The sequence below is a fragment of the Ylistrum balloti genome, unplaced genomic scaffold, assembly GCF_031769215.1.
Source record: "Ylistrum balloti isolate Yb309-2 unplaced genomic scaffold, AGI_CSIRO_Ybal_v1 Utg370676, whole genome shotgun sequence".
Lineage (NCBI taxonomy): Eukaryota > Metazoa > Mollusca > Bivalvia > Pectinida > Pectinidae > Ylistrum > Ylistrum balloti.
Window position 1 is genome coordinate 401,418 of NW_026782408.1, and position 16,427 is coordinate 417,844.

General features: G+C 36.6%; 1 protein-coding gene across 3 annotated transcripts; it reads left to right on the forward strand.

Moving 5' to 3' along the window:
• The first annotated feature begins 1,424 nt into the window (after window positions 1-1,424).
• LOC132557464 (uncharacterized) lies at window positions 1,425-12,993 on the forward strand. 3 transcript variants are annotated; one of them, XR_009554506.1, is made up of 10 exons: window positions 1,425-1,486; window positions 3,209-3,325; window positions 4,500-4,640; window positions 5,237-5,431; window positions 5,581-5,781; window positions 6,469-6,960; window positions 7,563-7,786; window positions 8,339-8,513; window positions 9,685-12,054; window positions 12,213-12,993. XR_009554506.1 is itself a non-coding variant. In XM_060221951.1 (9 exons), exons 2-9 carry the CDS (start codon window positions 3,262-3,264, stop codon window positions 10,635-10,637), a joined length of 2,445 nt encoding a protein of 814 aa, XP_060077934.1. In that variant the 5' UTR covers window positions 1,425-1,486; window positions 3,209-3,261; the 3' UTR covers window positions 10,638-12,066. The 3 variants fall into 3 exon arrangements, 1 of the variants encoding a protein (XP_060077934.1); XR_009554507.1 differs by having other exon boundaries at window positions 5,240-5,431; XM_060221951.1 differs by lacking the exon at window positions 12,213-12,993 and having other exon boundaries at window positions 9,685-12,066.
• Window positions 12,994-16,427: the final 3,434 nt, after the last annotated feature.

Here is a 16,427-nt window from a genome sequence, read left to right on the forward strand (position 1 = left end):
TTACTGTAGATAACGACCTGGAATTCGACAATCACATACCTGCTGCAGTCTCAAAAACATGTAGGTTTGTTGGCGTTATATTCAAGACCCTCACAATATTTAATGACCAAATTGTAATATATATACGTCAATATTCATGACGTGTCTTGAATACTTTTCCGTTCTCTGATTGAAGTGTTCAAGAAGTGTGAGTTCTATTTTTGAAGACGAGGCCGCAATTTTTACAAAGACTCCTAAACTGATCACCAACCTTAGAATACACAGCCGGACCGCATTATCTCGAAGTCGGAGGAATAACCTCGAGTTATCCGAGTATTCGATTTAAGTTAAATCAAATGTTAAGTCTAAAATTTATCTTCGAGTTATGAGTTCGAGATAATGAGTTATGAGTTCGAGATAACGATGTTCGACTGTACATTTAAAACCTCAAAGAGATAAGTGTTGTGGAACAGGATACTATTTCCATAAAAAGCACCAGGTATAGGAACGAGTGAAAGTACCAAGAAAGAACGAAGAATTCGAACAGTCGTCTTTACCATTTTTTTCATCCACAGGCATTTAGAAAAGTCTGTCGCAAACGACTAAATTTTTCCTATTTGAATGCAATATAACTGGACAAAACTTCGTTTTAATTTAATTGTCAAATGCAACAAGCACGCACGAGTTTTTAGTTCATTTTATTCGTGACAAAAGACTTCAATATAGGGTTTTATTACTATTGATTGAATCATGTCTCTAGAGTCAATGGACCACTTTATCATCATCATCATCTATTAAAGAATTGAACAGCCATGACAAGGCATTTATGATCGTTATAAATGACATAGCTTTCCCAACAAGTATCACATTCCGCACAGACGATAAGCGCTCAAAATAGTATGTTTAGCTAATAAATTGTGTCATTTATATGGGCTTTAAATGTCATAATCAGTAAGTTCAATACCTTAACATTGTATTTTAATTCATTACGCGTGAAGTTTTCTTGTTAACTTTGCTTAAAATGTAATGAACAACTAATAACTGAACGAGTAATTCGTCAATCGAAACCGCCATTCAGAATGTTTGCCGTTTCCAGGCACACCGATATGATGTTGATCACACACACTGGGTATCATTGATGGTGTCATAAATAACACTTCTTTGTAAGTAAATAGTGGTATTTTCATGTAATTGTGACTGCATGAACTCTTTAAACAGAATTTGCCGTATCCAAAGGCCGTCTCTAAGAGGATTTTAATGGCTTATACTTGTTAAAATATTATGTCATTTGTTGTACACTACATTACCACGGTTACTGATTTTATGTTAAGTAAAGTACAACGTATAATATCTCAAAATATTACATCCACTCGGCAGACTGAATACAAATTATATTGAATGCAATCGAACGCGCCTTAGCGTAACCGGAAGTTAAACATTAATGGCATCACATACGGAAAGTTGAAAAAGTACAACCGTTTTTATCTGCACAACAAGGAAATTCAAGGTAGAAATCGGGATTTTCATGTACGCTTATAACTTATTATAGTTTCAGAAGCAACGATGAGTTACATGCATTTTGCAAATGCAGCATCAGTTGTCTAATTAATTCAATGATTAGCTTATTTGTGTTGCTGTTGTCGTATGGCAAGTGCTCGGGACAGATTGGGACCGTATATATATCACGATTCTCAGTTTTTACAGATCTAATGGTCGTTATGCTTTGTGATAATCAAAACTTGTATCCATATATATTTCTATAGTGAATGCAAATTTAAGTTGTATACTTCATCTTTTTCATCGATTCACAATTTCTTTGCTTTGCAACGTATTGATTTTTATCCAATGTTGCGTATTAAGGAATATCAACCGATCGGTATTCCCAATATTATGCAGGAATTCAAAATGGTTTCATTAATTTGGAAACCATTACCACCATCATTGTTGTAATTCTTACTTATGCTTAATTTTAAAACAAAATGAACAGTAAGCCATGGCATATACATATTTAATCAGTTGAGTTTTGCCGAATACATGTCGTTGTGGGTATTTCCCTGGTAGCTTTTGTTACTGAGTTTAGTAAAGATATATTCAAAGATTACTATCCGATATATTTGAAAGCACTAAATGAAATATCATATTTGTAACATTTTTAAATTGATGCAGATATTTGCATTAAAGGTTGTATTTAATGCCATTTGTTTCAGAGGTGTATATAAGTATAACTATTAAATGATAATTTTTATTTAAACGCCAGAAAATCTATTTTTCAAGAGGTTATGACGTTGAGTTTGATGATTGTGCTCTAAATTGCATAATGGGAGTTGCTTCCCTTACAATAAAGCACATGTAATGATGTTTGGATTATGCTTAGATAGGTCTTGGTAAGTATAGACAAATTTCGGATTTTAATAATGAAGCTAAACAGATATCTAGCAAAACTAACCAGATATCTCAAGCATTCTTTTTGGACCTGTGTTCTAAAGCAACATGGCTAGATATGATAATAATCACCACAAAATATGTCTGATACATATAACATGACCAATGAAATTCATATTCTTTCTTTATCTTGTGATAAAAAGTTTCTAACAATTTTGGCAAGACCATGATGAGAAAAGCATTATGAAAGCTAATTAGATGCATTTTTTGGTTAACTTATCGTCATCTTTTGATAAACCACCAGAAATAACCTTCATTTAGTTCATTTTATTTGAAATGAATATAGTATGTAATGAAACTTGCGTGACAGTTGACTCAATTCTTGTGTATGTGTAGCTGCATTGTCATTTTGTCTGTCTTAAAAAAATGTTGTAAAGATCAACAAAGGAGATATTATAGATGCTTTGTTTTGTGGGCAAGAACTTTCAGTGTTATTCAAAGCACCAAGGACTGTCACAGAATTAGAAACCAGTGAATAATACAAAGTCCTGATTTTATAGCTGTGATACGACAAAATGTATTATCACATCATTGTGTCCCGATATGAAATTCCTTGTAACTCTTGTCATTGAAGCAGAACCATCAACAAGTAAAACATATATTGAAAGGAATAGATTAAAAAAACAAGCAAACATTGTAGTGTCATTCGAAATTAAGACATTTTCAAAATTTAGGTTTTGAATTCACTAGATATTTACATATTGTAAGACATATTAAAATGAAACCTCTGTAACATGTGTACAACAGCCTGTTATTTGTTGCTTTTGTAATTTCCTATTGATTCCAGTTATAAGATAAAGAGGAGGAATACTCACCTACTGAACCAAGTCTGTTGAAAGGATGGAACCTGAATCTACTGACCCAAAAGTAACAGTAGTGCATGTGGAAGCCCCAGTACTGTCTGGTATGTATATAAAATGTAGGCATTTAAGATGTCATTGTATTATGGGGCTATTATAGCTCATTTGATTAGAATGTTGGGTAACCTAGGCAACCTGAGGTGAAGATCTGAGGTGCGCAGACTGATGCTCTCAGCCTGTGGCAGTTTGTTTTCCTCAGGAAGCTGAGCGGTGCTGATGTGGTTGTGTTGTAGGGTGAGACACTTTGTCCTTGACCTTGTTGCTCTAGACTGCAAGCAGCAGGCCTCCCTTATGTGGTTCGTTGATGCTGCCACCAGCTAATATGAGGAGATCCTGCTTCAAAATGACAAAATGACCCTGGTTGTTCACAAAGTGATAAACCAGCAAACACATTATACATGTACAAGGTCGAAAGAAAATAGTATAAAATTAGCTATTAAAGAAAAATACTGCTAAAGAAAACCACAGTCTGGTTAATTCTTTTTATGTTTTTACTTTTGGGGTAAAATTGTGAAAATTTGAACCACGGAAAAAAATTATATATAAAAGCCCATAACTATATATGGTCATCCTTATGTGTAATGTCACTTCAACAAAGGATGGACATACATTTTTTCTGTTCAATGCATTATGTTACTCTTTTTTTTTTTTTTTTAACTTTTTGTGAAAAACTTTGGGTAAAAGATGGTGATACATTCTGTTAGCTTTAAAGCCCTGAGTGATCGGGTGAGCGGGGGATACCTTGGTACTGATTTTGGTCTGTCTGCTGTATTTATAATCAATAAGATCTTTAATAAGTTTAATATTGATCAAAATCTGCCAGCATTTGCCAGATTTACAGGACTGTAAAGTCCTTTAGAAAAAAAATGAAATTCCTATGTTTCCAACAAGTTTCATTAATTTTTACCATCAGATTTTAACCAGATTTACTTGATATTAGTAGAGCTGAAATGAGTTAAATATTGGTAAAAATCTGTCTGTATTTTATATATCCATTTATGTAATGCTTTTTTTAGCACATAGGTTCTGAATGACCTTTCATTGGATACAATATTTGCTCAACTGCACGTTTGATATATTGCAAATATGCCATTATATTGAATGTCCAAGCCTTCATGAATGACTTCTCCTCAGAGGCATATTGTTTCTCTTGTTATTTTATGCAAAACAGGTATGACAAAATATTTGGCATCAAATTATCGATTTTGTTTTTTTTAGATGTTGGTGTTGTCAAGGAGAACAAGCAAGGGGAGGTAATAGGTGAAATTTGTAAAGGAAACAAAACTGAAAAAGCAGTGACTGTTCAGAAAAAAGGCGGAAATTCTAATGAAAGTGCAGATGGTTTGAGGGTTAAACAAGGTTTGCATTCTATACCAGTGTTTTTTTAAGGGTTTTTTTTTAGAGTTGTTAATGGGCCCCATAACCAGATGAAATTATTTCATATTTAAGCCAAATTCCAAAATATTATAATTTGCTCTTAAAAATTTCTTCCTAATTCACCAATTTCTTCACAAATTGTGGCTAAAATGCCATATTCCAAACAAGTGACCCAAAATAATGTATACTCATGTGTTTGTATGAAAAGATTTTTATAAGGACGGAAATTGAAACATAATGTGATAATACCTGTATACAATTTAAAATGTTAGATCACTTTCATCGGTGTGTAAAGATAAATACCAAGTTTATATATTAAGATATATCTCTGGATCACCTCAACAGATTCTGTTCATATACACACTATATTCTCAAGACATTAAATTCTCTTCAAATTAAATATTTTCAGTTTTACTGGTCATTGGTCAAGGTTAAAGGGTCATAGGTCACACTTGACCTCATTTGAAATAATGGCAAGATCAGAAATTAAGTGAAAATAGGATACATTTGTTTTTCCCTATTTGCTGTTAGCATCATATTTCAGAAATATCCTTATGACTGTACACATCATTTTCTAGAAGCCTCGCCAGCTGTTAACACCATAATTGGAAAAGATGAGGATGGGGAAGTAATAGACATGTCAGATATTCGTGTCCTTGAAGATTTAGACACAGAAAATAAATCTCCAGAAAAGGAAGAAATGACACCAAACAAGGCAGGAAAGATGGAAGAAACAGATGAAGAAGATAGCAAAGACCCAGTGGCAAAAAAAAGTATGTGACAATCTAACTGTTCGATTTTCGGATGGAAATTTGTCAGAAAATCTTTGCATTTCAGTTATTAGGACTATCAGAATTATCTTGACTGCCAGATGGATATGGTAAATTTTATTTATAAGTATTGGTATATATCTGTGTTTCAGGGAAGTCCTATGAGTTTTTCTACCCAGACATGGTCTCCACTTTAGAACTAGCTCTCCGTGGATTACCAGGTATGGCTAATTGTCAGCAATCCAAGGTGATTATCCCCCAAAAGGATCCTCCACCAAAAGGACCACTTCAAATGGGATCTGCTCAGAAGAGACCAACACCAATCAGAGACTTTGCAAAAGAGGCTAAGAAAGGTATGTTATAGTAAAAGATGAGTATCAGTTTTGCTTGATCACTGATTCACCGCACCATTTTGTTGCCATAGACATCAGTGCTCAAAAAATTTATCAGACTCTCAGATATGATTGAAATGAAACAGCTGTCACTCGAATTGGAATCAATTTTCTTACTGGTATTAATATGATATGGTCTAGTATCATGAAGACAATGAGCATGGCACACAAAATTACACTGAAAGTTTCCTTCCCAGCATGCACCAGGAACAACACTTGACTTGTTGATGAATTGCTGAATGCTTTTGACTATTTGTATGCTCTCTGCAGGGAGAGCATGTAGTCAATGCTTTGTCTGTCCATTTATCCGTCTGTCTGTCTGCCATAATTTTGTGCGGAGAATATCTCAAAAATCATAAGAGGTATATGAAACTTCATATGTAGATAGATCTTGATAAGGAGAAGTAATTTGTACAAGAACCATAACTCTTTCTTGCATATAAAGTCGTTTTTCGAGAATATTCATTAGTTCAAGACTCCTGGACAAGAATGTTCACTTTATGTGTCTAATTTAGGCATCATTGTAATACTGAGTTAATCATTTCATGTAAATCTGAAAGAGTTTGAGGTTTTCAAAACCTGGTACATCCTTGTTCTATATACTTTGACTTAACCCTAAGTAGGACACTTGAAAATTTATATTTTCAGCTTTGAAAAAATCTGGAAATATTGTTGAAGTGAGAGCCACTCGTAAATCTACACGTAATGCGACAAACCCTACAAAACCAGTGTACAACACAGGAAATGTAACTGCAGTCAAGACAATTAATCCCGAAAAGGCGATGCAACCACAAGTGCTTCTAGACCGAATACAAGTCAAAGAATCTCAAAACACCAAATCGAAGACCTCGACAGAACCAGTAGCAAAGAAAGCCAGAAATACACCAAAGGCAGCTGGAAAGAAAACCAAAGTCATGCCGCAGGCTGTTGCTAAACAACCAAAGATTAAACCACAGGTTGTGACAAAACCAGTACCAGTGGAGGTCACCACACCAAAGAGCAAGGCCGTGCCTTCTAAATCTGGCCAAGAGACATTTGTAGTTGCACCAGGGGGCCATCAGATTGCAATTAATTATCCCCCACCTGCTGGTGCACTTTTCCGTCCATCTGTCACACGCAGTCGAGAGTGGAGGAAAAAGGGTGAGGCACCTCTGCTCTATTTGGTAGCTACTGAAACATTAATTTATATCATTGATATGTTTTCTAATTCAAAAATTCTGGTTTAGGCTTTCTTCTTTGTATATCTTAGCAATAGAGAATTGGTGTAAATGTTTACAGTAAAAAAAATATTTTTGTGAGAATCTATTTTCAAGGATGAATTAAAAGAAAAAAACGACACACCAACAAAAATTAGATTTATACAAAACAGTTCACCATTTAATGACTTTGATGAAAGATACTATCCATTTGCATCAACATTTGGTAAAACTGCAAAACTTTGGACAATTGAAGAGAGAGAAAAAAATATTAATGATTAATACATATGATGGCAGAATTATTCTCTGTTAGTAAACTTTGTCAGTCCGACCCAAGTGTTCTAATATTCTGTGTCAATGGCATGAATATATACAATGGATATTTTTGTCTATCAAGTATTTTGTTATCAGCCTTACATAGTGAAGGGTTGGACAGGCTCTGTGTTATTTAAGTAGTAGACCCGAAAAACTTAAGATAAATATTTCATTTTATGTTCAAGCAGAATATCTGAAGATACAAATGTTATAGTTAGTGAAATATTTCAGGTCCAGGCCGATCGTCACGTTCAAAAGGAAGTGGTCTGATTGTGGATAATCAGAAGGAGATACCGACAGTGATGATGAAAATGAGGGTGTCTGATACGTCCGATATCGTGACTACACTTGATCTAGCCCCGCCCACAAAAAAACTGATGCAGTTGAAGGAGACCGAGGGCAGTAAGGTGTTTGCTGTGCCAGGTCGTAACCTCACACCTCGTCTGGCATGGCCGGTAAGTAGGAAGTCATCACTTGGCTAATGTTAAGGGTGCTGTATTCAAGGATTTTATTTTTTTGTTTGATTTTTTTACAATTTCTGACTGAATATATTTATCACGAAAAAGTTGATACACTGAAAATAACATTTCAGTAAAAATTATTGTATAATCTATAACATCAGCAAAAAAATAATTCCTTATGTTTTTAAAAGATTTTGGTATACTCTAACAAGTTTGAACTATTGACATCCCGCAGTAAGCCCCAGAAATCAACACATAATCTCATACTAAAGGTCAGGGGTCAGGGGTCAGGGGTGGGCTTAAAACAGAGCAATGAAATACTTTTACTTTGTACTTCTACCAAAGAGAGAATGATATGGTTGGGCTTATTGCTGGATAAAACCTAATATAATACTGTAAATATTTTATTCCCATTAATTCATGATACACGGTTGGAAGAGTTATTCCCCTTGTGAAACTTGATACCCACACTATCCATATATAATTAATGATAATCATTTAAAAGATATTTAACATTTCTCAAAAATAGTTTTTGATTTTTTCCAGCTTTTTTATCCTAACTTGTTGACCAAACCAAGGGAAGATGACTCTGATGAAGATGATGATACTATAGCTGATGATGTGGTAGATGAGGAGGACAACCTTGACGGTCAGAAGAAATGTTTCACAATCATTCGCAGCGAGCCCCTCAGCTTATCAGACAGTGAAGATAACATCCACTGTACGTATGTGAGAGCAGGAAATACTTATGTACCAATTGATTTCATTGGTTTTTGTTTTCAATCAATTGTCAAAAAACAAATGAGTATGATCAATTTTCAGAAGAAAAATAGTAGTTTTCTAGATTAAAAATTTAGCAGACTAATAAAATTATAGGTATCACAAAATTGAGTCCAGTCAAGTATGTTTTGACAAAGCAAAACAGGAATACTGCCATTAGCTTGTCTCTCAAAACATTTAAAAGTGAAGGAAAGGCTTTCACAGCACATGTGTTGAGAGGGAACTTGATGTATATTTTAATGACACACACAGCACAGCGAAACACTCAGAAATTCCTAATATAGATTTAATATATTAAGTGGATGACATGTGATTGGTCATTAATCATTTTATAGAAACCAGTGATTGATGATGATTTTGAACCCAAATCCCACCACTAGCAAGGAGTGATAACAGGGCCGCAATAGTTTAGTTGGTAGGGCATAGCACTATGCAACCTTAGGTGAAGATCTGAGGTGTATGGTTCAATCCCTATCTAGGACGATTTGTTTTTGTGTGAAAGCTCAGATCACAGCTGTCCAGTGATGTTGTGGTTGTGTCGTTCAGCTAAACATTTTACCTCGAATGGTTTGGACAGCATGTGTCGGTGAGATAGCAGGCAGTTACGACAGGCAGACTCTATCTCAAAATGATTAAGTACATTCACAAGGCAATTATAACATAAACTTCTCATCATCAATCTAGATTAATCCAGTAAAGTATTGTCTATTATGTCGTCACAACTTTAAGGAGTAACAACGTCGTCATATATACCTAAAACTGTTACCTAAGGCACTCAGTCTGTACATGGTAAACTGATGATTACATAGCTGTTGGAACAACTACAGCAGATCGTTTTCTCATAGCAAGGATCTAATGAGGAGACTAATGCATGGTACTCACTTAGAAATTCTACCATTGTCTGAGACTTTGAGAGATTTTTGGTCCACTCATTGCGCTTGGTTTCAGGATTAAAATCAATTACCAATGATTTATTTTTTAATTAATTAAGTAACTCTGCAATGGAGGAACAACTTTTGGGAACTTTCCAGAATTTTCTTCAGGCATATAGATTTGCCCATTGTTTTTGAAGTAGTAACCAGTTATTAACATGTGTTTTACCTGTTTTGTAGACACAAACGTACTGTCAGACGAGGATGAAGATAATGTTGGACCTGAATACGAACCATCTACTGCAAGCGTATCAACGGATGAGATGAACGTTGAACCCAACAACACAGGAACTGTTTCCATGGAAACAAATGTAGACAATCCTCAAGTAATAATTATGGAAGAAAAGACAGATTCTCATCAACAGACTGTTTCAGGCGCTACAGAGAACATATCTTCCAGTCAGATGCAAGAGGTACGGGGCTTGAAATCAGAGAACATTACATCACAGACTATTGAGACATCTGCAGAAACAGTTATTTTAGGAGGGGAGGTACCTACGGTAGAAAGTGTAACCCCACCACAAGTTGTTGAGGGAGGGGAGGTAACTACTGTAGAATGTGTAACTTCACCACAAGTTGTTGTAGGAGGGGAGGTAACTACAGTAGAATGTGAAACTCCACCACAAGTTGGTGTAGGAGGGGAGGTAACTACGATAGAAAGTGTAACCCCACCACAAGTTGTTGAGGGAGGGGAGGTAACAACAGTAGAATGTGAAACTACATCACAAGTTGCTGTACAAGGGGAAGAGGTAACATCAGTAGATAGTGAAACCCCACCACAAGCTGCTGTTCAAGGGGAGGTAACTACGGTAGAATGTGAAACCCCACCACAAGATTTAGCAGAGGTTGTCAGCGGTTCTGCTAGCAATCCTGTGGTAGTGGACACTGGAGTAGACACATCTGTTGTGGATATTTCAATGACCTCTGTTGGTGCCAATGAAGCCACGATTGAGACAGTCAGTGCGAGTCCGCCGACGAGCAGCACAACAGCTACAGCAGAGGATGGCTGTGTCATAGTTTCAGTTGTCACGGAAATATCAGAACCATATGTAGAGCAGGACGGAGAAATCATGATTCCAGCAGACTCAGAAGACAATTCCGATGAAAAATATATATTGTATATGGAGAAGTGATTTTCGAAATATAATGTTTAGTGGATAACATTTTATTTCTATTTGAATCTCCAGGCTTCACACATACTCTGTGTGAATGTTATGGGAGACGGTTATTCCAAACGTCATTGTGTATTTTAAATGACCAAAAGGTTCAATTTTTTAAATATTGTTCCAAAACAATTTTATGAAGCAGAGTTTGTTTTTTGTGATTTGAAACACCATACCGAGCGCTAGTTCTTTGTATAAGGTATTTAATTCTAACTGTAAGGAGTGTGTTTGAATTAGACAGTGGAATCATGTTTACATGGGAAACACAAGTGAGCAATACATTTTGATACAAATGAAGTAAAATATACAATATAGAAGAATTATTTGTTAAACTGAAGCTGTTTCGTCTTTCTAGGATACATCAGTGATTCTAAGGTCCTATTAAAGGTGTGAAACTTTTGAAGACGGATATGAAAGTCAGACAAAGGCAGAGAGATCAATAGGAAAATTAGAAATCAGTAGAAAAAATATCAATACACAGAGGTACACTTACCTTGTAAAAATTTATGTAAATCTCCAGGCTCTGCCACTAACTCTGTGAGATAGGATATAGCCACACCCCATCTTGGGTAGACAGGCGTCACTCTGCCACTAACTCTGTGAGATACGATATAGCCACATCCCCATCCTGGGTAGACAGGCATCACTCTGCCACTAACTCTGTGAGATATGATAAAGCCACATCCCCATCTTGGGTAGACAGGCGTCACTCTGCCACTAACTCTGTGAGGTAAGATATAGCCACATCCCCATCCTGGGTAGACAGGCGTCACTCTGCCACTAACTCTGTGAGATATGATATAGCCATGTTCCCATCCTTGGTAGACAGACTTGGCCTTGCCACCAACATTGGTAGGTGAGATATAGCCACTCCCCATCCTGGGTAGACAGACTTGGCCTTGCCACCAACATTGGTAGGTGAGATATAGCCACACCCCATTCTAGGTAGACAGACTTGGCCTTGCCACCAACATTGGTAGGTGAGATATAGCCATTCTTGCAAGAAAGGCAAATAAGTAAAAGCTCCTCTAACTTTGGAAGAGGAGGTAATATCAAGCCTTGAAACTACCAGTTAGATTGGAGGGAAGTTAAGAATACAAAAATATGTAAATATATTTATGATTTGCCATGCATGTTCTAGAATACTAAGCCATGCCTCCATCTGTGGTGCATGTTGTTGGCCCTTCATCATTGCTGGTACATGTTGTAGGTCACACCTCCATCCATATATTGCAGACCACATTTCCGTACCAGGTGTTTGTTATAGGCCTGGTTTATATTGTAAGCCACACTCCTATTCCTGGTTTAAGTTTTTAGGCACAGTGCATCCCTGGTGTTTGTTGTGTATATTGTAGGCCTGTGCCTTAATCCCTGGTGTTTGTTGAAGGTCCTGTGCCTACATCTTGCTGGTACATGTTGTAGGTCTATGCCCCAGACCACATGTGATGTTTATATTGTGCCACACTATTCCTGGTTTAAGTTTTTAGGCACAGTGCATCCCTGGTGTTTGTTATATATATTGTAGGCCTGTGCCTATATCTGAAGGTCCTGTGCCTACATCTTTGGTGTATCTTGTGGGCTACGCCCCCATATGTGATGTTTTCGGCCACACCTCCATTGATTATATATTTCTAGGCCACGCCTCCATATCTTGTCAAAGTTATGGCCCATGCCTCCATCTCTGATATATCTCGTAGGCCAAACATACAGGTCTAGTGTGGGTTGTAGGCCACACCTCAATCTCTAGTATATCTCAAAGGCTACGCCTCCATCTCTAGTATATCTCACAGGCCACACCTCCATCTCTAGTATATCTCACAGGCCACGCCTCCATCTCTAGTATATCTCACAGGCCACGCCTCCATCTCTGGTATGTCTTATAGGCCATGCATCCATGTCTGGTACATGTTTTAGGTCACACCTCCGTCTCTGATATATGTTGTGGACCACGCCTACATCTCTGGTAAACATTTTCTTCTGGCATAATGATAGGTCACACTTTCCTTATAGCAGATTGGACTAGTTGAGTCTGCTGTTTGGGTCAAGTTTGTGCCTGGTTACAGAGAAATTCTGCCAGCCTATTATAACATAGCTACCTAATGAATTATTTTGCATGAAAATCTTATTATGTAAGAAAGTGAAGCAATATTTGGTAATACATTCTGCCTAGTTCATGGTGAGTTCTTTGGAAGTCTTATCTGCTGTAAATATTATGTATATAATGTACATATATATGGAGAAATTGTGACAAAATATTTTTAATATACATCAGTTTGTATACCATTACACTTCTGGTTGTTTTTTAGATGAAACTTGTCGAGGTTATTAAAACAAATTTACTTTTATTATCATGTGATCTGGTGTTGTGTTTTTACTTTGCCACATAATAAAGATGAAGCAAAATGAAAACTCAACTCTACAGGGACATTTTGTCTACATGTTTCGGCCGTTATGGGTGTCATCAACGCATAGCAGCCGAAACATGTAGACATATTCCACATAGTCCTTGTAGTGTTGAGTTTTCTTTTTGCTGTGTTGTGTTTTCTTGTTAAGGAACTCAATTGAATCCTATATAGATCCGCCCAAGGACCCTACTGGAAAGTTCCTCACATGAGGAGTGTTGGTTTCCCGTTTATTTATTATACTTTGTTACATGCATACTGTTTATTTATTACCAGTATACCAAGAGTATCTAGATGATCAATTAAAGCTCCTTTTACTTTTCTGCTGGTTGTACCTGTCTGAAACTGATGGGAAGGTCAAGCTGAAAGGTGTCTATTAATGCATCCTCCAGGGGTTACAATCACTTTCGTTTTCTGCATTCCTGGAACACCTCAAGGTTCCAAGAGTGACATCTTGTGGACAATGTGAGCTTATGCCATAGTGTCGTCTGTTGTCCATCAACTTTTCATTTAAACAACTTCTTCTGAAATACCGAAAGGCGTAGAGTTATCATACTTGGCTTGAAGGTTCCTGTGATGAAGCCCAACAAAGTTTGCAAAAAGAAATAACCTTGACCCATATTCAAGGTCACAGAGGTCAAATGTGTTAAAACCTTTAAATGACTTCTTCCAAAATACCAGAAGGCCTAGAATCATTATATATAGCTGGAAGGTTCCTTTGATGAAGCCCAACAAAGTTTGCGAAAAAAATAACCTTGACCAATCTTCAAGGTCACAGGGGTCAAATGTGTTAAAACATTTTAAAAAATTCTTCTGAAATATCCAAAAGCCTAGAATCATTTTGCCATGACATATTTCAGGGTTGCAGAGAGCAAAAGTGATGGTAACCCAGGGTATCGAGGATACTATTTATGATTTCGACTAATAGAGAAAATATTACCAAAATCTGAAGGCCGTTTTTCCTCAAGGTCATAATCATAAAAATATTTCTTTCAGTTTGAACTTTGATTATTTTCAAATGCTTTCCTGTCATTAGGTTAAAAAAAAAGAGCATTTAAACTTAAAATTGAAATTTAGGACTCCTCAGTGATGCTGGGGGCCTAAATTTGAAACTCCATGATGTCATGTTTTTGTCTTGTTTTCTACAACATATCTGCGATGAAGAGTCTCTAAACCAATTCTTTTCATGTAAGCTTTACACTATGGAGCAAATAATAATAAGAGGACACAATAAACAAGAAGCCCTTCAGAATGATGTTCAATATCTCCGACGACGCTATTTTTTGGGGAGTATTGAAATTGGCTTCTAAACAAAAAACCGTCTTTCAATTATACGGAAAAGACGTCATGTAATCTAATGCGTATAAATTGACAATTTCCAAAACCTGCTGAGGCATCAGCTAAAACAAGGCATAGATAAAACAAACCGAAAGTAGAGGTCATTATACATTGATGTAAATCTGAAGTTATGATTAATTATTAATTTATAATTAGTTATATCAGAATTTCGCCATCTTTACCGTGTTACCATTCCGCTGATGATAGACAATGTTCTGTTAACGCACAGAGACGTGTAGTCTTATATAATAAAGTGAGAGATGAATATATATTATATTTACCATTAATTTTATCTGTAAGAGAATGGATAGTAAAAGTACATTTTGGGTCTGAAATTAAAGCACAAAAGGTATCTCTGGGAGCGATAACAACAGGTGTCATAAATCAGGCACTGGACCAGGCTTAACGATTTGTGAGTGACAGGTAGTGATGCACGCCTGATAACGGGAGGGGTGTGTACCTCAGTGTTGAAACACCGTGGCAGAATATCGCCGGTATGAGTGATCAGAACAGGTAGATGCTCTCTCGCGCTGGCGAACGTATTTGTAAGTAAACAAGATAAGAAACAATGTATAAGGTAGATCAAAGATGGGAAGTTGATAACGAGTACTCCTAGTCGCACGTGCCTTCATAATTAGATGCCCCGTGGGTTGGGTTATAGTTGTCCAATACGGATTGGGCTGAAATTAAGTATTTGGGTATTATTTATACTAAGACAAAAGCCAGCAGAAGTGAGTCGAGTAGCTAGAGAGAGTTGGGAGTTGGGAGTCGGATGTGGGACGGATGTGTAGTCCCTGTGGTAGAAACATTGAGATGTAACCGATGTTTCTGTACGTGCAGAAGGCCGAAAACGCACATGAAAAAAAGACCGCAATGGTAATGCAGATTAGGAACTATGTGACTGTTAATGTGACTTACTTGTCTTCTGTCTTCTGTTGTAGTATCGTCGTGCGGCGTAAACTGTAATGCATTGTATAAGCTGAACAGTTGCTGTTCGTGGACTGAACGCTGTCGTGAACTGGAGGAGTAATTAACTCGGTTATAGAGAGATGCAGTGACTATGAACTGTCATTTTAAACCGTGGGTTATTAGACCCGATGGATTTTTAATATTGCCGAGAAGCAGTATTACCAGCGAACTAGCAGACACAGAGTTATTGACAAACAGTAGATAGATTTCTAGGTGTAACACTGGATTATTGCCGTTGTAGATAAATAATATGTATTTGTGGAACTGTGCTTAAATCTGTGTTATGGCCACTTAACATTAACCTGTGGAAATATCACTGTTGTCCAATACGGATTGGGCTGAAATTAAGTATTTGGTTATCATTTATACTAAGACAATAGCCAGCAGAAGTTACTCTGGGATCGAGTAGCTAGAGAGAGTAGGGAGTTGGGAGTCGGACGTGGAGACGGACAGAATCCCGTATGGGACCTGCTCCGCGATGTACCTGGCCAAGTTGGTCCAAGGACATTTGTATGGAACTCTTTCATATGAACGGGTAACCTATTGAACCCGAGGATGCTTCTGTATGTTCATTAGGAACTATCTTTTTGTAATGGATATTAACGCGAAGTACTAACTATGGAAAACCACTATACGATGAAATAAACGTTTCGGCCAACCCAAGTAAACAACGCGTTTAGTCATTGTGTTACAACCATATAAGACTATATGTGTCCCTGTGGTTGGCGTGTATTTTCGTTATAATTATGTGCATTATATAGCCGGAAGTACATTGTAAATAATTTCTCCGCTACCAGGATATTTGTATAACCATATCTTCCCGTGAAAAGGATATTCAGTTTGATCGGAAAATATTCTTTCCAAAAAAAATGACTCGACGTAATCAAACGCCATTAAAACTACTCTTTTTTTCTCCTAAGGATTTGACAAACATACATGTCTGCATCTATAATCAAAACTTGTTGCATCACCAAATATGATGAATTATATGTATTCCTATTTTGTGTTTTCGGTAACAACATTATGCCTCTGACCACTGGTCAATACATAA